This window comes from Aspergillus aculeatus (assembly GCF_001890905.1).
Source record: "Aspergillus aculeatus ATCC 16872 unplaced genomic scaffold ASPACscaffold_12, whole genome shotgun sequence".
In the NCBI taxonomy this organism is placed as follows: domain Eukaryota; kingdom Fungi; phylum Ascomycota; class Eurotiomycetes; order Eurotiales; family Aspergillaceae; genus Aspergillus; species Aspergillus aculeatus.
This window is the reverse complement of record NW_017962987.1, coordinates 669605-691073: the sequence shown is the minus strand read 5'-3', so window position 1 is coordinate 691073 and position 21469 is coordinate 669605. Positions and strand designations below refer to the sequence as shown.

General features: G+C 52.3%; 10 protein-coding genes across 10 annotated transcripts; 5 read left to right on the top strand and 5 right to left on the bottom strand.

The window, feature by feature from the left end:
• Positions 1-563: 563 nt before the first annotated feature.
• Positions 564-3021, bottom strand: skn7 (putative stress response transcription factor SrrA/Skn7; the record flags this gene model as incomplete). The annotated part of the gene is made up of 7 exons (XM_020202760.1): positions 564-1078; positions 1140-1329; positions 1383-2333; positions 2390-2533; positions 2603-2675; positions 2850-2866; positions 2965-3021. 7 exons carry the CDS (start codon positions 3019-3021, stop codon positions 564-566), a joined length of 1947 nt encoding a protein of 648 aa, XP_020054338.1.
• Positions 3022-6128: 3107 nt separating this feature from the next.
• ASPACDRAFT_53536 (peroxiredoxin family protein) lies at positions 6129-7013 on the top strand (the record flags this gene model as incomplete). The annotated part of the gene is made up of 5 exons (XM_020202759.1): positions 6129-6336; positions 6496-6595; positions 6647-6692; positions 6757-6922; positions 6985-7013. The coding sequence occupies 5 exons, from the start codon at positions 6129-6131 to the stop codon at positions 7011-7013; spliced, it is 549 nt and encodes a 182-aa protein (XP_020054337.1).
• A 320-nt stretch (positions 7014-7333) lies between these two features.
• On the bottom strand, positions 7334-7731 carry ASPACDRAFT_45296 (BolA family protein; the record flags this gene model as incomplete). Its single annotated transcript, XM_020201578.1, has 2 exons — positions 7334-7509; positions 7635-7731. 2 exons carry the CDS (start codon positions 7729-7731, stop codon positions 7334-7336), a joined length of 273 nt encoding a protein of 90 aa, XP_020054336.1.
• Positions 7732-8419: 688 nt separating this feature from the next.
• ASPACDRAFT_53535 (Nif3-like dinuclear metal center hexameric protein) lies at positions 8420-9721 on the top strand (the record flags this gene model as incomplete). Its single annotated transcript, XM_020202758.1, has 4 exons — positions 8420-8487; positions 8557-8600; positions 8666-8791; positions 8871-9721. 4 exons carry the CDS (start codon positions 8420-8422, stop codon positions 9719-9721), a joined length of 1089 nt encoding a protein of 362 aa, XP_020054335.1.
• Positions 9722-9932: 211 nt separating this feature from the next.
• On the bottom strand, positions 9933-12308 carry cog6 (Golgi transport complex subunit COG6; the record flags this gene model as incomplete). The annotated part of the gene is made up of 2 exons (XM_020199831.1): positions 9933-11939; positions 12006-12308. 2 exons carry the CDS (start codon positions 12306-12308, stop codon positions 9933-9935), a joined length of 2310 nt encoding a protein of 769 aa, XP_020054334.1.
• A 155-nt stretch (positions 12309-12463) lies between these two features.
• Positions 12464-13545, top strand: ASPACDRAFT_122838 (uncharacterized protein). The gene has a single exon (XM_020196575.1). The coding sequence runs from the start codon at positions 12602-12604 to the stop codon at positions 13445-13447; it is 846 nt and encodes a 281-aa protein (XP_020054333.1). The 5' UTR covers positions 12464-12601; the 3' UTR covers positions 13448-13545.
• ASPACDRAFT_80108 (heat shock 9/12 family protein) lies at positions 13488-14136 on the bottom strand. The gene is made up of 3 exons (XM_020205568.1): positions 14025-14136; positions 13772-13964; positions 13488-13717 (listed from the first exon to the last, which is right to left on the bottom strand). The coding sequence occupies exons 1-3, from the start codon at positions 14056-14058 to the stop codon at positions 13675-13677; spliced, it is 270 nt and encodes an 89-aa protein (XP_020054332.1). The 5' UTR covers positions 14059-14136; the 3' UTR covers positions 13488-13674.
• Positions 14137-14773: 637 nt separating this feature from the next.
• On the top strand, positions 14774-16897 carry ASPACDRAFT_122836 (NYN domain-containing protein). The gene is made up of 2 exons (XM_020196574.1): positions 14774-15970; positions 16019-16897. The coding sequence occupies exons 1-2, from the start codon at positions 15047-15049 to the stop codon at positions 16637-16639; spliced, it is 1545 nt and encodes a 514-aa protein (XP_020054331.1). The 5' UTR covers positions 14774-15046; the 3' UTR covers positions 16640-16897.
• Positions 16898-17460: 563 nt separating this feature from the next.
• Positions 17461-18897, top strand: ASPACDRAFT_80106 (uncharacterized protein). The gene is made up of 2 exons (XM_020205567.1): positions 17461-17666; positions 17724-18897. Exons 1-2 carry the CDS (start codon positions 17477-17479, stop codon positions 18842-18844), a joined length of 1311 nt encoding a protein of 436 aa, XP_020054330.1. The 5' UTR covers positions 17461-17476; the 3' UTR covers positions 18845-18897.
• Positions 18898-19377: 480 nt separating this feature from the next.
• On the bottom strand, positions 19378-21326 carry ASPACDRAFT_62250 (uncharacterized protein; the record flags this gene model as incomplete). The annotated part of the gene is made up of 7 exons (XM_020203772.1): positions 19378-19400; positions 19491-19806; positions 19885-20080; positions 20154-20278; positions 20420-20459; positions 21199-21240; positions 21304-21326. 7 exons carry the CDS (start codon positions 21324-21326, stop codon positions 19378-19380), a joined length of 765 nt encoding a protein of 254 aa, XP_020054329.1.
• Between the last annotated feature and the right edge of the window lie 143 nt (positions 21327-21469).

Genomic DNA, 21469 nt, shown 5'->3' with positions numbered 1-21469 from the left:
ATCTTGAATCACAAATCTTCTTGAAGCAGCTTTTCTGCAACTTCGATAAGATAACAAAGACTTAGAGAGAAATCGCCTGCACCCCACAATGGGATTACACAAATGCCAGCGCCTCAACGATCCACAAAACTGATAATACGTACAAAAAGATGATACTAATGCTGCCAGTCCGTGGGCCTGTGAACGGGCCCACGAACCTGGATGCCAGGAAACAGAGACCTTCAGAACTAGCCCAGTCACCCTATACGAATAACAACCGACCAGCTTTGCCGCAAGCGGGTCCCCAAATCAAATGCAAATGATAAGACGCGCCCCGACACCGTGATATATCGTATAATTCCAAACGGGACAGAAATGTAGCACAACTCCTAAATGTCACAACAAGGTATGGTTCAATGACCATCGCAAAAAGGTTATGGAAACTCATGGAATGGAGAGCTCGAGGATGGGATGTTCAACGAGCGGAGAGATGAAAAGGTAGATGAATGGAATCTAGGGCCACCGCTATTGCAAAAGGGGAGGTGGGAGTGGTGAGGAGTAATACAAAGATAGCCGCACGTCAGCTAGCCAGTTCGTGTGGCCTGCATGGAACTGACGATAGGCTGGCTTGGATGTGCGTACATCCGCGGCCTCTTGGCCATGCCCGGGTTTTCACCCGCACTCGACATTTCTGAAAGTTGCCGTCGTACCTGTGGCCGAGCAGCGGGTGCTGCTGGGGCAAGGGCCACAGCGGGAGTGGCATATTGAACGCCGTTTTGATCAACGGCGTATGCAGCGGGACCCGGGGTCGTGGGAACATACTGACTCGGGACAGGCTGCATGCTATGAGGTACAGCGGCCATGCCTTGGTACTGGCCCGGTGACTGCCAGTTGTTCACCGATGTTGCCGGTGACTGGCCTGGAGAGCTATCCTCTTTGATCGAATGTGCGGCGGAGCTCTGAGCAGCCATCGTGACAGGAACGGCTGGCTGAGGAGTTTCTATATTCTGCGATGCGACTTTCAAATGGGACAAGTGCTTCTCAAGCATATCGAGAAGACTCTTTCGCGTGAATGGTTTGGGAAGGACATCGTCCATGCCTAATTCAGGTCAGTCTACTTTGGTACTGTAATGAGCGGGAGATCGAGAGAAATGACGTACCATGCTGGAAATAGAGCTGGATATCGTCACTCCTGATATTGGAGGTCATGGCTATGATAGGAGTCCTATCAAACTGGCGGATGAGATGCGTTGCGGAGACACCATCTAGATTAGGCATAATGATATCCATGAGAATCAAATCATATCCAGGGTTGGCCTGGGCTTTCGTCACGGCCTCTAATCCATCGAGCTGGGAGCCAAGTCAGCGTTGATTACGAGAAGGAAGTTTTGCGAGAAGCATACCGCGGTATCGATGATACAAGAGAATGAGTATAAGAATTTTCCGCCGATCTGACGACACGTCTGATCGTCTTCCACAAGCAAGATACGAGGGCTGCGGGCCCAGCCAGGATCGACATTTGCGCTCTTCTTGCGGTTGTCGGGAACTTGTTGAACCTGTTGTACTTGCTGGACTTGCTGAACCTGTTGAACCTGCTGAACTTGTTGTCTCCGAGAGTCGTCGACCTCTTGTTTCGGCATTGGGTAAGGAACATTCTTGACATGCTCGCCGTACATGGGGTCAATGCCATTGGTCGCACCAACGGGATAAACCACGGGCTCGACGTCACCGTTCATCTTCGAGTACACCAATGCTGGGTTTGCTGCCGCAGCAGGTGCGCGCACCACGCCATTGCGTGAGGCGCCATCCATGCCAGGGGCAGGTACAACCGCCCCGGCAGCCTTGGACGGATCAGCAACCCCGTCGAGGCCGACGAGGTTAAACTGAATCTCCGCGTTCATATCATTCAAGAGTTTGGTGGCCTGCTGCAAGGGCGAAGAAGGCTCGTCGTCCATTGTAGCCACCTGGGAAGGGCTGAGGGTCGAGCCTGCTTGACCCTGGGCCTGGAAAGACGCAGCCGCCTTGCTGTCCCGCCGCTGACGGGCGTCGACGGAGAGTAGGTAGTTCATGACCTGGTGAATGACACTTTCGTGGTTGAGGACCGTTTTCTGGACTCGCATCACTTCCTGCAACATCAACTGATGATCGACAGTCAGTTGCGCATAGCGGTCTGACAAGTGCTGGATCTGTTGTTGCTGTGCCACGATCTGTTGGTTCAAGAGATCGATCTGTTGTGTGGGGACTGAGTCGTCGGCGGTCTGGGTCTGTTTGCGCGGGGCGGGAGCCTTCCGGCGGATGTTGTCGAGCGAATCCTTGCTGTTCGCTCTGAACTCGGGATGCTTAAATTCCCACGCCTGCAAATCCAATTAGGATAAAACTAGCTTCCGCTGCGCATCGCTGCACCACTTACGTTTTGCCCATAAGGCGACTGTCCATTCTCCTCGTTGTTCTGCCTCACTTTGTGGAAATCGTACTTGTTGAGTTGTCGCACGAAACTGGCAAAGTTGCTGTGTTTGAAGTGCTTCGGCAGAATAGTCTTTGTGAATTTCTCGCACTAAGACGAACGCAATTAGTCAAAGGGTTTGCGAGCGCGGGGGAAGTTGCGAGGTGCGAAACACGGTACCTCCAAGACGACGAAGCTGTCTCCTTCATCACCCCATCGCACAATTTCCGCATAGGACGGGTCCTCCAGCATCCTTTAGAGAACGTCAGTATGCATGTTAAAAGTGATATAACCGATCGTCGACACTGATTTGGCGCAGAGGTGGAATAGAGGGCTAAGGGGGGGCGAGGCGTCGGGGAGGAGGACAGGGTTGGATGAGAGGCGAAAAGCGACGATCAAGGAACGGGAGAAGCAAATAGAGACTCACTTGTAGAGTTTCCGTACCTGAGCATGATGGTTAGCAACTGAAACATATAGTAAAATAATACGATAGAACAATGTTCTCGATTATGGGTTTCACGAAGATCACGACGAAGACTTACAAAATCGCTGGAGTTGCCGGCAGGGGCGGCGCTGGTCGAGGTCTGGCCACCGTCCATCATGGGCTAGATGGGTCGCGACCGATCGAACAAGCAACAGGCTCAACACACGTCGCAGCGACCGGGAAGGAAAGGGAACCAGTCGGGCGCTCGATTCAAAGATCACAAAGAAGTAAGTAATATGACTATCGGCGACGAGCCGAGAATAAAAATAAATAATAGGAATAGAAAAAAAAAAAATGAAAGACACAATCAAGACAGAGGAAAGAAGAAGAAAGGGAGAAGGGAAAAAAATAAAAAAAGAGGAATGGGGAGGGGGGGTGGTGGGTGTGGGTAAGGCAAGAGAAGGGGAAAAAGAGAATAGTAGTAGCATGGACTGGACTGGAAACTCGACTTTAGACCCTCCGTCCGAGTGGCCGAATGGGCGCGCAACAGATGGATTAAGTGGTGTGGTGGAGGTAAGTTGAAGGGAGTGAGTGTGCCAGTCTGGTAGGAATTGGGAATGGAGATCAATTACCATTAGTTAATCCGATGGAGTTTTAGTTTGAAGGTGGGGACTGGGTTGTGGCAGACTGGCAATCAGTCTGGCAGTCAGTCTAGCAGTCAGTCTGGCAGTCAATTCAGTCTTTAGGAAGAGGAAGAAGAGGAGGGGATGATTGTTTTTGGGGTTGGAACCATTGACTTGATTTGGCCGGGCGGCGGCGGGCGGCGTTGGCTTGGTAGAGTTGTACCGTACCGTACCTTGAGAGTTGAAGGTGTCTTTGATGTCTAAGAAGGGGAAAATAATTAATTCGATTTATATATTTATCTTATTTTTTTTTCTTTATCTTGGTACTCGAAAAGATCATCATTATCGTCACCATCATCTTCTATACTACCCGCTCGACCGCTGGATGTGCTGTTTCACCATTTGGCAATGTATACCTCGCCAGTAGACTTTTTGTTGTAGTAGTTCATTCAATGTAGTAGCCTGGAAAGTGGATTGCCCCAAGAGTAACAGGCAGTCACTAACTCATTAGTAAGTAGTACTGGTTAGTAGTGTGGTCACTAGCCACAACATCCGATGGTCAGGTAGTCATTCAGACTATTGACTATTGAAGTCCTTGACAATGTGCTGTATTCTTATAAACTACTTCCCTTCGCTTGAATGCGCTATCGTAGACATTACCAAAAGATAACATCGTTGCGATCATTTGCATTGTTTTCAACTTCCCCCCTCTCGCCCTCTCCTGCGTATTTGCCAGGCTTTGATATGCCCGAAATGGCTTGGATTCCTTTCCCCCCCAAAGCAAGGAGATAGGAGGGGTAGACAGGAATTCTAACCCTCACTAAAATTTTAGAGCCTCGGAGCTAACGAAGGACAACTCAAGATGGGCCAACCCAACTGGGACTCTCTTAACACACGAGACAACGTCACTGGACAGAAGAAAGAGACAAAACCAGGATTGGGAGAGAAGATCACGAAAGTAGTCGGAAGGGGAAAAGGAAAAATAAATACCTGAAGCCCGCGATTTGGCGAGCAATTCTGGCGGGAAAGCCGGTTGGAAGCTGTCAGTGCGCCTGAACGGTTGCAGACAAGCTGCATGGAAAGGATGGGCAGGATGGGGGGGGTGACATGGAGATAGGCTGGTGCCGCAGGGAGGGGCCGTTAACCTGTGCGTCCACGATCACCTGGGCAGAAATCAAGACTGCCTTTACTGGTGTCTCGTTTCGGCTCCGACAAATGATTGCCTAGTACCGTCTGGAGGATGAGAAGAGGGGGGGGAAATCTCAGACAGTTTGTTAGGCTCGAAGCTAGGAATGCGATAGCATCAGCCATGAGAATGAGCGAAATATTCAACCTTCTCGGTAGATTAAGTACCGGTAAGTAGTTCAGTCCCTCTCCCGTCTCTCCTGTCTCTTTTTCACCCACCTCCATTATGATCATCAAACAATGATGGAGATCGGGGATCCATTCAGTGAGGGGAGGTTCACGGGATTCGGCAACGGCTGCCGATCCCTCACTGAACCTCGCTGAGTAATAATTCGATAGCCGACAGGGCCAGAGAAGGAGAAGTAGAAGGGAAGATCAGACAGAACCGTGCAATACCTGATTTGAGCCAATGATTGTGATCGATGACTCTCATGAATTGCCACTATCACAGCTGGTTAGCCAGTTCAATAACAAACACAGACTTAAAGTACTATGAGTCCGGTAAATGAAGCTATGGCCTCATCATGCACGCACTAGTCCGGGGTACTTGTTTTCTTATGGTCCCCATGGCGGCATGGCCCAGCGGTTTAATATAAAACGGTACCCGACTGCTTGGTCTCCCGCAGACTTGACTTCTCTCGGACTCGCCAACGGACATGGAAGACTGGGGAACAGAAATGCATTTTGTCCCGTCCAGCCTAGCCACCAGCTAAGTTCGCTATGAGTTGGGTGGGTTGCGGCCCAGAGTTCGAGACTCATCGCACGGAGAAAGCCACTTGAATGTGCTGCACCCTTGCAGTCCGATATACTGAAGACAATGCAGGGCAAATCAATCATGAAACCGGAAATTGAACTGTCATCTTCCAAAGATCCAGCCCGGTCGATGAGGGTCCAATGCCTGCTCGGGTCAGCTTAATCTAGCTCAGGCAAATTGTATGCAGCTTTCTTCCAATCCGAGGATTGAGCCATCCTCCTCTATACATGCCGCGTAGAGACAACAACACAACATCAGTATCCCGCCCGTCTGCATAGCATACGAATTTGAGGCGGAAGACCTTCAAAGCGAAGCGAGGAAAACCTCACCTGAATCTGGTTTCTCGTCCTCGATCAAGGTTAAATCATTGGCACAATTCTTTTGTCTCATGGAATAGAGATGCACGTTTTGACAGTGAGTGAAGTCGGTTGACGTCCGGGCGCGATGCAGGCGGAAGCGACCATGACGAAATAATGTTCCGGGTGATTGGGGAGCTGCCCGGTCCACTCACTCACTCACTCCCCAAGCTCTCTCCCTCAGGAACAATTCCCTCCAATTCCTTCATCCCCTCTCTCTCTCTTCCCCCTCTTTTTTTCGACAAACTTTGTACCTCAACTCTGTTCAGGGGTAGTGGCAAACTTGAAACATCAAATCCAAAGCAATCTCTTCCCCGCAATATATCCTCTTCCCAAGTTCCACCTCATTAGTCAATTCATCACAATGTTCGCCGCTCGCCGTTTGACCGCTGGCGTTCCTCGCGTCCTGTCCCAGAGGGCGCTTTTCCATAACACCGCCCCGGCGTTTGTTCAGAAGGGCGATGCCATCCCCGATCTCGATGTCCTGGTCGAGAACTCCCCCGGCAACAAAGTCAACCTCGCCAAGGAGCTGAAGGGCAAGGGAGTCATCATTGGTGTCCCCGCCGCTTTCAGTATGTGTCATTCCCGGTTTTGCGCCTGAAACCTTGCTAGCCACGCATGACTTCCTCTGGCTTCATCCCCCAAATTGAGTTCAGAGCTAGTCATCTGCAGCATGGCTACCATACATACGATGTCGGATCGGAGGAACGATATTGACCGGTCGTGTGTAGGCCCCGCTTGCTCCAGCACCCACGTGCCCGGCTACATCAACCACCCCAAGCTGAAGGAGGCTGGCCAGGTGTTTGTCGTTGCCGTCAATGATCCTTTTGTGTAAGTCAGCGGTTTGGTGAGGTTTGGATAGTAAACTAATTCCGCGCGCAGGACCAAGGCCTGGGGCGAGTCTCTCGATGCCTCTGGCAAGAGCGGCGTAAGTACACACACATTATGTTTTCTAGGCATGTCAAACAGACCAACTAAATCTTGAGTGTCAGATCCGGTTCCTCGGTGACCCTACTGGCAAGTTCTCCGACGCACTTGATGTTACCTTCGACAGCGCCTCCATCTTCGGAAACAACCGCAGCAAGCGCTACGCGCTGGTTGTCGAGAACGGCAAGGTCAAGGAGGCCTTCGTGGAGCCCGACAACATCGGCGTCAACGGTATGTGCCCACTACAGTCTTTCACACGCATTATCCTCCGATTGCTGATGTGTTATGTACAGTCTCCGCGGCTGAGAAGGTGCTGGGTTAAGCGAGCCGAACGGCGTGACGCGGGCAATCTATTCTGTAACTATAGAAATCTGTTATACATGCGAAAAACCGTATAATATTTATTCATTATCAGATTCTTTCTCGCAACCATAGCAGAACTTTAGACATGGCCGGCAGTGTGCAAAGCCTCTCAGCACATGGAACACCCCTTCTCTCCAACGCCCACAGATTATGATAGCCTTGTACAAGATTCTACCCTTGTACGTGTTGATGGAGACCCAAAATATAAACCTTCCATCGCCGATGATTGCCCGTAGTCTCTCGGCTGCAACACAACGTCTCAAACAGGGAGAAGCATTCTCAGCCCTGGTGCAGAGCCTGCCACTGCTCGGGGGTGTAGCACTTGGGCGTCCAAGCATGGATAGCAGCGATCTCGGCCTTGAGGACCGAGTTTACCAAGCGGTGACGGGCGAGCATGGTCTTCTTATCGAACTGGGGAGAGACAATGACCGCCTGGAAAGCCTGGCCACAGCCACCTATATAGAAGAAAAAGTGGTCAATATTTCGACGTTCATTATCGATCCAAGAAGCACAGCACAAATGTATCCCACACGCGGGAAACGCAGCAGAATTAATCAGCAACAAAGTTGACCCGACCTACCCGACAGATCTTCAATCTCCACGTGTTGCGCCTGGAGCTGGTCAAAGAGCTTGCTCTTCAGCAAGTCGGCGGTGACACCGGAGGTCGCATCGGCCATGGCTGCGTGGATGGCGGAGAAGGAGCGCGCGGAGAGGGAAAAAGTCGACTTCGGTGGGAGGCCCGGAGTGCGGAGAAGATAGCGGCAACTTCTGCTCAGCGAGGAGAAGGTGGTGCGGGAGTACATCAAGTAGTGCTTTGTGAAGGAGGGGAAGAAGGGAGAGGGGAGAGAAGTGTCGAGAAGGAGGAGTGCTGTGGTTGTTGTTGATTGTTATTAGGTAAAAAAGAAAAAAAAGATACTCCGTCGAGACTATGATGTGTTGCGCGATGGGATGAATATGATGCAGTTGGGGCTATTTTTTTGGCTGTAAACTTCGCGCGCGGGCGGTGATGCTTCTTCCGATGTAGGATGACGGAACCTCCATTGAAACTAAGGGAAGGGCTTCTCTGCATTGCGATATTGGTCAGCGAATCCCGGCTGTGGCTGGTGTGGGAGACTAGTATGCATTTGGGGTTTACTTTACGTCTGTGCGGTTGTGGCGTAAGCTCATCCTCGGCTTCTGGCGAGATTAATCCTCTTCTTAACTCCTCTAGCTTCATTGATCTAGAACAAAGGGAAGACATCGTGAACAAGCTCAATCTAGGTCATATCAAGAAGCAACACCCACCGAAACGTCCAGATACTTACTTCGACTCGCACAGTGTCTATGAACTCTCTGTTTCGGCGATCGTCTCGTCTTTATTCCACAATGGCTGCTTCTTCGAACCCCGCCTCATCGCCCTTCACCCAGGCTGTCGTGAGCTCCATGAGGAAGCTGTATGTGATCTCGTCTCGGGCGCTGGATATGCACACCCCGTTCTCTGACACTAATTATTCTTCCCATAGCTATCCTGAGTCGTTGGCCGACAAAAGCTGGGACAACACTGGCCGTGAGCTCCCTCCGCCAGCCTCATCCCCACGCTCCCTCCATCCACTAATAGTACCGACGATGCAGTACTCCTCGAGGCTCCCTTCAACGCATCGCGCCGCCAGAAGAACTCCGTTCTCCTGGCAATTGACCTCACCAAAGCCGTCGCCGACGAGGCCATTGCACGCCGCGACTCCATCGTCGTAGCCTACCGTACGCTTTTCTCTATCCGGCCCTGCATCCATTCCACCTCAAAACTAACCACCTTCCCTTGTTTCGCGCAAACATACAGACCCTATCATCTTCCGCGGCCTCAAATCCCTGACCTTCACGGACCCACAACAACAGACCCTCCTCCGCCTGGCCTCCGAAGGCATCAGCGTGTACTCGCCGCACACGGCGATCGACGCGACCCCGGGGGGCATGGCCGACTGGCTGTGCGATATCGTGACCGGCGCCATCACACCCACCACCCCGACAAAACCCACCTTGACACACTCCTCATCCGCCACGTACTCCCACCCAGTCTACCCCACCCCGCAACCGGCCACCCAGGCAACCAAAATCCCCAAGCACACCCGCCATACCATCCTCCCGTCCCCGCCGCCACTCCCCGAAGGCGTCGAGGACACGGCTGGCATGGGCCGCATCGTGACCTTCACGGACCCGGAACCGCTGACTGCCATCATCGACCGCATCGCGCAGGGCGTCGGGTTCCCCGGCGGGATCCCCATCGCCATCCCGCAGGGTGCCTCGGTGGATGAGCTGAAGATCCGCACGGTGGGCGTGTGCCCCGGCTCCGGGTCCGGCGTGCTGATGAAGAAATCCCCAATCCCCGATCTGCTGTTCACGGGCGAGCTGAGCCACCACGAGGCGCTGGCGGCCATCGAGCGCGGGTCGGTGGTCGTGGCGCTGGCGCATTCGAACACCGAGCGCGGGTACCTGCGGGCCGTGATGCGGGAGAAGTTGGCTAAGGAGGTGGAGGAGACCTGGCGGGTGCGGAGGGAGGAAGGGCTGCAGCAGCAGAAGGATGCGGAGGAGGGGTTGAAGGAGGTGTTTGCCGATGATTCGTGCGAGGTGGCGGTCAGTGAGAAGGATCGGGATCCGTATGGGATTATGGTGAGACAGGGTTCGAGCTCTTGAAGAAAACTCATGTGGTGGGGACTTGGGTGGAAATGAGCATGAGATAGCTTCGTGTAAGTTAGGTCTCTTGCCGAAAGAGAATATAATAGTACCCGCATCAACAAACGTATATATCTATTTACAATTCCAACAAGTCAAACCAGAATGTAAGTACATTAACACATATATACAATACCACACCCCACACACACACCTTCTCAAAAAGTATCTACTAGCTCAGCAAAACCCGGATCTCGCCCGTCGTCCGAGGGAACAACTTCCTCAAGCCCCATTCCTTCTCATCCTCCCCGTCCTCCTCCTCTGCATCCTCCCCACCTTCGACTACACCCTTCTTCTCCGCCCCATCCACACCTTCATCCCCATGACCACCACCATTGGCCAACGAGCTCCTCCGCGCCTCATCCGCCCCGATAATCATCCCCTCGACGAACTCAAAGTCGCGACAGAACGCCTCGACCGCCTCCTCGGTCACGCTCTTCACGAACGTCGCGCTCTGCACCCGCTTCAGATGATCCGTGGCGTCCATGAGCGCCGACGGCAGGAAATCGTCGAGCTGTTGGCTGGTGAGGACGAGAGCGTCGGGCTGGAAGGCGGGTAGGGTGGTGATCTGTGCGATATCTGAGAGTTGGGGCTGCTGCTGCTGCTGCTGTTGGGCTTGTTGGTTGGCTGGGTCGGTGGGCTTGGGGGCGGCGGACGGAGGAGAGAAGGGTTCCAGGGCTGTGAGGAGAGTCTGGAGGCCGGATTCGGTGAGGAGGTAGTTGTGTTGAATGGCGAGGAGGTCCATGCGCAGGGCGGAGAGGGCCGCGCTGAGGGGTGGGAGGTGGGTTGCGCTGGCGAAGGGGTACGGGGTGAGGGTTGCGCGGGTGGCGAGATGGATGTTCGTGAGGTAGATGGTTCGTGGGGTGGGAGGGAGGTCCTGGGCTGTGGATTTGGCGAGGTCGAGGAATGGGTCCAAGGCACAGCGGAGCACCGGGGTGAATCTGTTGGGCGTGGGTTCTTGGGTGCTGTTGTTGTTGTCGGTGGGGGAGGAGGGTAGTTCCTCTGCGCCGAAGGAGATGTCGTGCGATTTCATGAGAAGGGTGAGCGATTCTAGGGCGTCTTGGATGAATTGCGGGGGCGAAAGATCGCCTGGCGGGGTGAGGGCCGAGTGGTCGGTCGAAAGGCTGCCGACTTCCTCCTGCATGAGCGTTTCGAAGTGGTGGAAGGTGAATCTCTCCAGTGTTTCGAGGAGCTCGGCCAGATTGGATTGAGATCCAAGGAGTTTCGCGAAGGTGGTTCGGTAGAAGGAGAGGAGGTTGACCACCTTGTAGCACGTAACGGGGTCATCGTGGCCTTGGATGACCAATTCAACTCGCTGGCGAAGGGCCCGTGAGACGCCGACCAGGTCACGGTTGACGAGATCACTGAGGGCTTTCTGTCCGTCGAAGGTGACTTCTTGGTCTTCATCGATGCGTGACCACGGCTCACTACTTAGGCCAGCCTGGATGCCCTTGGCGAGCTCCTCGCCGTCGTCAACGAATAAGGATTCTAGGGCTTCCCGTTCTGAAACAGTGGTTGAGTGCACCCAAGCCAGCATATCTCCAACGTAGCGCAGAGGATCGTGTGCAGAAAACTCGATCGGCTTCACCTGACGGTCACCGCCACCTCCGGCAACTGCATCTGTAAGAGCATAGTGGAAGGCATCAGAGAGAACGTAATCCCGAGCCTCAGCGAAGAAATCCAGACAACTGTGAAACAGACTGGGTCGCTCCGCCAGCACGCGGAGAACGCGCCGGATGGAGCTGCTGATGCGAGGGTCTTCCAGGTTGAGAGACCGAAATTCTTTCTGGATCCATCGATAGAGCTTCTGATAGGCGGAGTTCAGGCTCCTGGTGCTCTTCTCCATGAGCTCCAGACCGAGTCGCTCATTCTCTCCACCTAGAAGCACTTCGCAGTCCCGGTGCACCTGCTTCACTCGGGCAAGGGCCTCGAAGAAGTGGTCATCAATTGGTTCCTCTGCAGCCGTCAATACCAGAATTTCCTCCTCTGGGACAACAAAGTGTTGCGTGAACGCATCGAGCAGCTGTTGTTTGGTCTCCGCCTCGGTCTTTTGCCTCATCAACGCAGACGCTTCTTCCAGAACGGGCGTTGTATCCTGTTTGGCCATAACAATATGTTTGCGCATCTCCTCGCACGTTTGGTTGAGGTTGGTGATGACCGTCCCGATCCGCTTCAGTTGCTATTGAATCATATGGTGTTAGTAACACTCCACTCCCAGCTCTGGCTCCATGGGGGCCTATCTTACCTCCGCAACCTTTCCAAAGTCGCGCACAATCTCAGCATTGCAGTCGACGACTTCCTTCTGAACGTCTAGACGGAGTTGCCTTCGGACTTCTGCAGTATTATGGATTCCTCGGAGACTGAGGGTCTCCAAAGCATCACGAATGTCTGAATCCGCGTATGAGGCGGAAAGTACACTTGTCAATCGGTTGGACAGCGCATTGGATCGCTGCTGGGTCGGGGGAGAGAGCGGGGAGGAAGCTGGGGAGGAGGCTTTTTTCGAAGTATGACTCGTTAGATGTGCATTCGGTGGGAAATAGCTCGCCATGGTGGCTTGATCAAATGGCGCCTGAGCCAGCTGCGTGTAGAAGATAATTGGGAGCTGCGGAGTATCGCAACGGAAGCGGAGAAAGACCCGCGGGCGGAAAAGGAGCGGCGGGCGTTTGCTTATGTCAGGCGCATTCAGGAACAAACACACCCCGCGGAGAAGAAGGAGCTGGCAACCATGTTCATGGATGCATTGATTGTTGGCTTTGCGTTATTCTTCTCTATATTCAATTCATACGAGGCCCTTTCTGCATAGTATCACCTCAATCACTCTTACAAATTACTATACTCTCCATGGATAGTCCTCTTTTCTCCCCCGCCAAGGCACGTCAAGCTGCCATTGAAGCCAAGGATTGGGCCTATGTGAACACCTGGCTGAACCGGCAGTATGCGCCTAACCCAATTCCCAAGTTTGAACGGAATGAAGACACATTACGGACCTTGCTTGCCCTGGCTGCCGCCAATGATACAGCGGATGAAGAGGCAATGGTAGTGCATGAAGCACGCGAGCAAGCGGTCCAAGCCTACAAGTCTCAGGAACGGAGCGAGGGGACAAAAAAAATCGAAATTTTGGATGAAATAGAGCTCTCACTTGATGAGAGCGGTAGACAGAGTCTTGACGATCTGGCGGAAACAACTGCAGTGCTTGGGGCTTTGAGCACCGATGCAGTTGACCTCGGTCAGTCTATCATTGACCTCACGACGGAGGAATTCAACATGCAGGAGCAAATGTCGAAAGTGGAAGCACTACAAAACTATCTGGAGAGGGAGCTGGCTACTCTGCGGGCGCAACTGGATGACCTTCGGAATAATGAAGCTTTTGAGACGCCTGCTGATCTCCCAGCTCTAACGGGCGAGTGGACACGGAATACCAAGTCGCTTGGTGCGAAAGTGGGTGAGTATCGGGACAAAATCGCTTCTCTTTCAAGGAACAGGGGCAAGGAACCTCGGCTGGAAGATGTCATGGCAAAAGAGGCAGACGTGATAAAGCTTTTTGAGACAGTCAGAAGTCTGGAGACAAGGATAAACATGCTCCATAATCTTCCAGAAGAAGTCCCTGAAGCTCGCGCGAATTGCAAGGAGTTAGAAAGGGAACTCCAGAGACTTGTTCGTGTACGAGATGCAATGGCTGACAGATAGATGAGAATGAGAATATTAACTACGAAGAATGCACAAAGTTCTGTTACATGTTGTATTAAACCTAGTGAGAGCAGTACAATCAAAGGCTTGGTATCGTCAACTCATGAAAATCATAAGAACAATCTGCCCATAGCCGCCAGTTTTCCCCCGGCAATGATTCACATGATGAAAACCGAAAGTCCGCTGCAACCCATGTTACAGTTGTACTTGGGTATTATGAAACCGATTTAGTTGTCGCCGAGGCCGACAGCGTTCTTGATCTTGTCACCACTGCTTGATAGTTAATATCACTCGTCAGTTAGGATAAGGATCGAAGATACTGACATGGACTGGGAAGCACCACCGTGGGCGGTGTTGTCATGGGAGCGCTGGGTCTTGTCGAAAGCCTCCTGAGTGGTGGACTTGGAGTTATCGGACTGGGTTCCACGAGCAAGGCGATCAGTGGTGTCGGTGAAGGTCTCCTTCACCTTGTCCTGGGTGGACTTGGTGGAGTCAGGAGTGATCTCCTCCTTGGCCTCTGCAGATGCATGTGAGTGTCAAGTCCGCAGCGAGAGAGGCAGCTGCAATAGACACTTACTGGTAGAGAAATCCTTGCGACCGGTGTCAGACATGTTGAGTGGTTGTTTGTTTGTACGGGAGTTGTTCTTGAAAAAAAGTTGTAGTGGAGAGTTAAGAAGCTTGGTTGATTGTTTGAGATTGTTGGATGATGGGAAAGAAAGGTGTGAGAAGGTTGATGAAGAGGACTTTATATAACATTTGACTCCCATAGAAACCACTCGATGACGTCGTTTCAATCATCTTCCAATTCACCATCACACGCCATCCGAGCCCTCTGTTTCGCATCCAGGGGCGTTTCCATGGAAGGATACCAGCGAATGAACGTCATCATGAGGAAGTTACCCCGGCCCCAATCATGGGGCAAGATCGAGATGATCGTCATAGTCTGACGGATGTGGATGGGCTTTGGCTCCATTTTGGATACCGAGGCTTGCAGAGAATCAAGGAATTTTCCACTTGCGATTGAGTCCAGATCCAAGTCTGGAACATGACGTCGTCATGACTCCATCCCCAGATTTCTGATTACAGCTTAGCGTCTGTACAATGGCCAAGCCTCCGGATTATCATTCTCACACCTCCGAAAAAAGCTACCCTCCTTTAGGACTAGACCGGATTGAATCTATAACAAGCAAGCGGTCACAGTTGACAGAAAAGTGACAGTTGTTCACCGCCACCCGATGACTCCGCCCCGTTCGAGCCCGAGTCGGCCCATGCCTAACCGTTGCTGGCGCTTCCCATCTCTCCTTCTGAATACTCATTCTTTCTCCCCTCTCTCTCTCTCTCTTTCCTTCCTGCTTTCCATGCCAACGTTCTCTATACGGGTCTTTCGACCAACATGTGGATTTTCTGCATCTTGATGCTTTCAACTTCTTTTGCAGACTCATTCTCATAGTCTTGTGATTCGTGTGATTTCTTCCAGTCAGCCAGTCTTTCCTATCTTTTCCCCATTGATATCAACAACCCCGCCCTTATCTATCTTGGGCGCCTATTGAAGTCTCCTTGCTCCACACACCTTATTGTTTCTTGTTGTCGAATCTTTCAATGCCATCGTCTGCTGAGTCCAATTCGAACTGGGATTTCACTGCGGTGATAAACCTTCTCCGCACGCCTACCTACGGCGGCGGCAGCTCATATGCACCTTATCGCCACCGTGATTCTCTCCCAGCTTCCCAGTCTACCGAGGTAGCAAATCAAGATGATCCCACCCCAAAAAGCTCCCAGCAACCTCAACTGAGCTTGGGAGTTCGCTCTCCAAGGCTTGGTGATTTTGGGTCACTGTGGGATTACTTGGGGGATGCCAGCAACCTGTCGTCCGATACAAACATTGAACCTCAAGCTCAAGGCCTGTCCCCATCCTCGCCACCGAACCTTCCGATCGAAATACTTCAACGCCATTCGTCAAGGAAGTCGGCAGCGAAGGATACCGACCAAGAACCTCTTCGGACACCACCCAAACCCATCCCTAGCTCTGGGGTTGCAAGAGCACGCAAAGTGCAAGCCAAGGTTATTGCTGAAACATGCAAGGCCCGCCTCAACAATGCATCAGCCAAAGCTACTCACGACCTGAGCTCAAGTGAGAGCAACCAGGGTGCAGATTCGGATGGCAGTTTGAGTGTCTTCGATCCTCCCCTCACTACAAAAAAGGGAATCATTTCTTTGGTTCCTCCGCAAGTGGGTGCAGCGAGTACTTCTGTCGACCCATACGATACCCCACCATCCTCATACGATGAGACGGTGGAGCCTCTGGCTTCGAAAGTTGCCAAGTGCCCGCCTAACCCCGACCCTTCACGTATCCAGTCTAGTCCCTACAAGTCGGCCACGGAGCGGAGAATTGGTCTCTTGACCAAACTGTTGAAAAACTTCCCGGACTATGCAAATATCGTTGCTCAGGCGAATCGTCCTGTGGTCAGTAAGAAGGACAAGAATCCATGCCGTCCTATTCACGTCTTCGTGGATATGTCTAATGTAAGTCTCGTCATTTGAAGCACCATATGCATAACTAACGCGTTTCAGATTATGGTTGGCTATCACGATACCATGAAGCTGTCTCGGAATATTCCTGTGAAGACGCGCATTCGGCGCTTGCCATTATCCTTCCAAAACTTTTCCTTGATCCTAGAACGCGGGCGGCCCACTGCCAAGCGAGTCTTGGTTGGGTCTGACTGGTTTGCTGCCATCCGTGAAGGCGAACAGCTTGGCTACGAAACCAATATCCTTAATCGTGTGCACAAGGTCAAGCACATGACCGCCCGTCAGTTGAAGTTTCGAAAGAATCTTCGGACGGGTTCCCACGACCCCGGTAGTGGTTCTGAAACGAACGAGGGACCGGAGGAGCGTTGGGTTGAGCAGGGTGTGGACGAAATTCTACATCTCAAGATCTTGGAGAGTCTGCTTGATACAGACGAACCTGCCACCATTGTTCTTGCCACGGGCGACGCGGCGGAAGCCGAGTTCTCGGGTGGGTTCATGAAAATGGTGGAAAGAGCACTGCGGCGCGGGTGGACCGTGGAGTTGGTCAGTTTTACTCCAGTTACTAGTTATGCTTATCGCCGGAAGGACTTTCGCGCGAAATGGGGAAGTCAGTTCCAGATTATAGCGTTAGATGACTACCTTGAGGAGCTCCTCGATATGTGAATATTGCAATAAGGACACGCACTGGCATTCAGCTTTGAACTTTTCCAATACATAATCTTTGCGTGACTGGTACAATATCCCTTCCAGCTTGAGACTCGACTTCCACACTATTGGACTGGATTCCTGCGGAAATCGAGCGGCCTTCCCTTTCCGCTTTAGGTCGAACTTGGCGCCGAAACGTATAGGTTGCGATAAAGCCCGATGCTGCGGAGTGTCTGGAGTAGAGCTAGTGACAGACGCTGAGGTTGTAGATGTAGCACCTCCAGTGGAAAGGCTAGATGTTCTGGAAATGCCCACACAGACGTAGTACCCATACTCCATATCCCCACAATTAGAACCCACGGCGGGGTTCCAGCTATAGAACTGGGCCATGGTGAGACCGTAAGTGTCAAGGATGGTTTGGCAACTGTCACCCTTGTTGACATAGTAGTACTTGTCAGCTACAGGTTAAACTCGTCGCATGTTGATATGAGGCCAGGTTGGGTAAGAAGAGGAAAAGGTTCCGGTCAGTGCAAGGCACCCTTTCTCAACCAACAATGACTGAATCACTAATCTGACTATTACTATCTACCTAGTACCTTTCTCCTGCTCAACAGTCCCGGCGCAACCCACAAATCGCCGCCACCGGAAGGAACATCCGATCAACCCACAAACTTACCCCGTTATCTTATCTATCCCATCTCCAATCTCCACAGCACGCCCTTCGGTGACATCGCCTAAAGCGCTCGTTCTTCTCTTCTTCTCCTCGCCTGTATTCTTGTTATAAAATGGAGCACGTCGCGGGCATTCCTGGGCTATTATTCATCACTGATTCTACAGCCCCCATGCTGTGCGATCATGCATCACAACGCCGATACATCGAATCAAGAATTGACTATTCTTAACCAAGAACCGGGGCCATCCTCCGACGATGTCAACCCCACTGGAGGGGTTAGTCTAGCTTTCCCCGAGGGTGGGCGCGATGCATGGACTTGTCTCCTGGGTTCTTTCTTGATTATGTTCCCATCCTTTGGGTTTCAGACAGCTAGTGAGGATCTTGAGCACCATCCACTCGCGTTGGAGTCGATCGTTAACTTTTGGGCAGTCGGATCCGTGCAAGACTACATCAGTGTCAACCAGCTTGCTCACTACAGCGTTCGAGATGTTGGTTGGATTACCGCCATCTTCGTTTTCCTGACTCTGTTCCTCGGGGCTCAAGTAGGGCCACTTTTTGATCGCTATGGGCCCCGGATGCTGCTAGCTTGTGGCTCCCTGGCCAGCTTCTTGTCCTATCTCCTTCTCGCCCAATGCTCCAGGTACTGGCATTTCATTCTCTGTCTCAGTATTCTGGGAGGAACATCTGCTGCCATTGTGACGACCGTCTCTATCAGTGTCTTGAGTCACTGGTTCTTCCGTCGTCGCGGGCTCGCGTCGGGGATCTGCATGGCCGGTTCTTCTGCGGGCGGGGCCATCTTACCCCTCATCCTGCGCAAGTGCTTCAGTCAATACGGTTGGACCTGGTCCGTTCGTATCATAGCCTTGGTTGCCCTGGCCTGCTACTCGCTGGGAATTCTCCTTGTCAAGGGCCGTCTTCCAGCCAGTACCCAGAGTCGCGCTATAGTCGACTTCCAGGTGTTTCGTTCTCCTCGCTTCTGCTTCCTCGCCATCGCCGTCTTCTCTTTTGAATTCATCATCTTCGGATGTGCCTCCCTTCTGCCTACATATGTTCGCTACGCCGGTCTCTCGCTTGATACCCAGTTTTACTCTCTCACTGTGCTCAACAGCATGAGTCTGATGGGCAGAGTGCTACCCGGTCTTGCTGCTGATCTTTTCGGCCGGTTCAACACCCTTCTTTCATTGGTGGTGATGACACTAATAGTCATGGCGGCGGTCTGGATTCCAGTCGGATCTCACGATCAGGCGACCCTGTATACTGTGGTTGCTATCTTTGGGTTCGGATCCGGGGGGTGGATCTCGCTGGCGCCGGTTTGTGCGGGACAATTATGTCGGACGGAGGAGTATGGCCGCTTCTATGGGACCATTTACAGTGTCGCTGCATTTGGGGGGCTGCTGACGGTGCCTATCGGAGGAGAGTTGCTGCAGACGACTACACCGCAGGTGTTGGTGGGATTTTATGCAGCAGTGCTAGTAGTGGGGCTGGTGAGTATTGTTTGTTCGCGGTGGGCGCTCTTGGAATGGAAGTGGAGGTGGAAGGTGAAGATCTAGATAGGTAGTTACTTGGTAGATAAGTGCACATCTCAAGTAGTAGTACATACTCCATATAAGCATCGTGCGATATTCGTTTGCTTTCTCCCATTTCTCTTCGCATCGCCCACCTGGCCTTCGCATTTCACCCGTGGTTCCGATCCCCTCGGGGCAGCAGGAATCCACACCGGACACGGGAAAGTACAGTCCCGTCCGTCTACTACCTCGGCAACGAGACGCTCTTGCCGAAGCCATGCATGCGCTTCTGCTCTGCGCTGACATTGCATCAACCACATGCATCAGTCCCCTGCAATCGTACGCGAAAGCCTGGTACCGATGTCAATATAAGTCGATAGTTGCGGTGCGGGATGCGCAGGTCTTTGTAATTGTACCTCGACATCTGAGCTCAAATCCATTATGTCTTGCGAGATATAATGCTGCTTGTACTGTATCTAGAACGGTCTAATCTGGTTCGCCTTACATATATACCTTCAGAATTGTAAGCCATAAACGTGTGTCGAATGCATCGGCCACCGGACGGGGCCTTTTCTAGGCTATGATAAAAACTCGGTAACAACTATACCGAAGGAATAAGCGTCAGTATCACGCATTCGGCCCCAGGCGAAAATAACGAAGGATAGGTGGGGCAGGGGAGGCACAAACGTACTTTGCCGGAGTTCCTCCGGTTTCTCTTGAACGATCCAGTGACCACTATCGATATCTACGATCTTGGAGGCTGGGAAGAACGAAGACATCGTCAGAAATGCCGTTTCCGGAATGTAATGACTCCGAAGTGCTCTCAGGAAGAGCACCCGCCCGTGAAACTGCCTGCATCTTCCTTCTTCCTGGGTCTCTCGGTAGGGGAAGTCGCCCAAAGGCCCCATAGCCGTTTTCAGGATCTCCACAGGGATTCGCAGATCGAGATGTGGCGAATTTGGTTTCTTCACGAGGTTGCTGATGAGCCAAAGTCGAATAGCGGGGTCCTAGGTTATCAGTTAGAGAACTGACAATCGATTTCGGAACGGAAACAAGAAAGGACATCATTGGTAAAGGTAGTCTACCTTCTCATATGCCGCCAGAATTTCATCGGCTTGCCGATGGCTCGTGATCCGCTCCTGTTGCAATCGGGCCAAGCCTTGGAGGTACCCAAGGAAATCCGATGTCAGCGGCAGATGGATGGGACCGTTGTCGATGGCCACGACATCTTTGATGAGGTTGGGGGATTCTAGCGCCAAGGTCAAAGCTGTTTTCGCTCCCCTGTGAGCATGAGAGAAAGACTGGATCAGTCACTGAAGGATGGCGGGTTGGCAAAGAGATTTCTCGCACATACATCGAATGTCCGATGATCGTCGGCTCTCGAATGCGGTGTTTCTCGATGAAGCTTCGCACATCTAGCGCGAGTTCCCTATAATCGTGTTTCGGATGGTGGCCGGAGTCGCCGTGATTGCGCAGATCCTGTCTCCGTGTCAATTTATCTGAGACCAACTTAAGGGCCTGGGGTATAGCTAGGTAATGAATCTCTCAATTGCGAGTGAGATGACTCAGCGACAACAATGTAATTCCGGCTATTGCACAAAAGGAAGGAAAGGAACATACCAATGCATAGACTGATCGGGAGGTATCCTTGGCCAGTTGTCTAAGCCCTCGTATTAGCAGCCATGGGTTTTCCAGTATTGTTTCTGAGATACAGCATGGCTAGTGGGTACGGTGGGAAACAAGAAGAAGGGGGAAAAGAGGCCAGGGGACCTGGAACTACTACAACGAACCCCAAGTAGGGAGGAAAGTGCTTGCCTACTAATCCTCCGATTCTCGCGCTTCGAGCCGAGAAACCCATGGAGAAAGAGAATCGGCGATGTTGAGGGGCTACTGCTGCTGGTGGTGCGAGGTGGTTGGCGGTGGTGGTGATGGAGCTCGTAGGCGAGTTGGACTCGTGCGGCTGGTGGTGGTGACGTATGCAGGGGACGGAGGAAGAGGTGGGGGCGCGGTCTGATAATGGACATGGTGATGATGAGGTCCTGCTATGCTGACAGGCAATGAGGTGGGTGGACTAGAAGGAACGAAAGAGGTAGAGGGGGGAGGAAGGAGATTCATCTCAAGGGTTCGTTGTAAGTCGTGGGCATGAGAAACTGGGAGGATGGCGCGGATCAATCCGAAGCTACGACCCCGGATTGTCGGTCGGCTGTATGGCTGTGTTGCCGAGACCGAAGTATGAGACCCTACAGACTGGGGTGGAGTGGGGGAGAGGAGGCTGGAGATGATGAATATCTGCTCGAGCTACGTCGAGTGAGTTCTTCGGTAGACTTCGTTCTACGGGTTGATTCTAGGAAGGTGGTATTGTGTTTGATCTGGTTACTCGTGATTGGAATTGACCATACTGGTGAGTAGTGCTTGTGCATAAGGCGCCCGCGGCGTCGACTCTATAGTTACAGTTACAGTTCCGGCTGTTTAGGGCTAGGCTCGGGGACCGAGGCAGCTCTTACCGAGCCTGCCCTACCATCGGCATGTTGAACACTTTTGCCGAGTCTGCAGCATCTACTCGTAGTTGGGTTAACTCCTGCCCCTGAATAATACTCGCCAACTTCTCCCCCAAATAACGCTCCAACATCCGTCGATGACCCAAATCAACTACCACGACGCCCTCGAATA

Bases quoted from the DNA above. Each gene is read 5' to 3' on its own strand.
- ASPACDRAFT_80108 (XM_020205568.1), bottom strand. From the start codon at position 14,058: ATGTCTGACACCGGTCGCAAGGATTTCTCTACCA. The intron at 13,965-14,024 runs GTAAGTGTCTAT...ATGCATCTGCAG, and splicing joins TCGCAAGGATTTCTCTACCA to AGGCCAAGGAGGAGATCACT. The intron at 13,718-13,771 runs GTCAGTATCTTC...ACTATCAAGCAG, and splicing joins GGTGGTGCTTCCCAGTCCAT to TGGTGACAAGATCAAGAACG.
- ASPACDRAFT_80106 (XM_020205567.1), top strand. From the start codon at position 17,477: ATGCATCACAACGCCGATACATCGAATCAAGAATTGACTATTCTTAAC. The intron at 17,667-17,723 runs GTGAGGATCTTG...ACTTTTGGGCAG, and splicing joins CTTTGGGTTTCAGACAGCTA to TCGGATCCGTGCAAGACTAC.
- ASPACDRAFT_122836 (XM_020196574.1), top strand. From the start codon at position 15,047: ATGCCATCGTCTGCTGAGTCCAATTCGAACTGGGATTTCACTGCGGTG. The intron at 15,971-16,018 runs GTAAGTCTCGTC...AACGCGTTTCAG, and splicing joins TCTTCGTGGATATGTCTAAT to ATTATGGTTGGCTATCACGA.
- ASPACDRAFT_122838 (XM_020196575.1), top strand. From the start codon at position 12,602: ATGGATAGTCCTCTTTTCTCCCCCGCCAAGGCACGTCAAGCTGCCATT.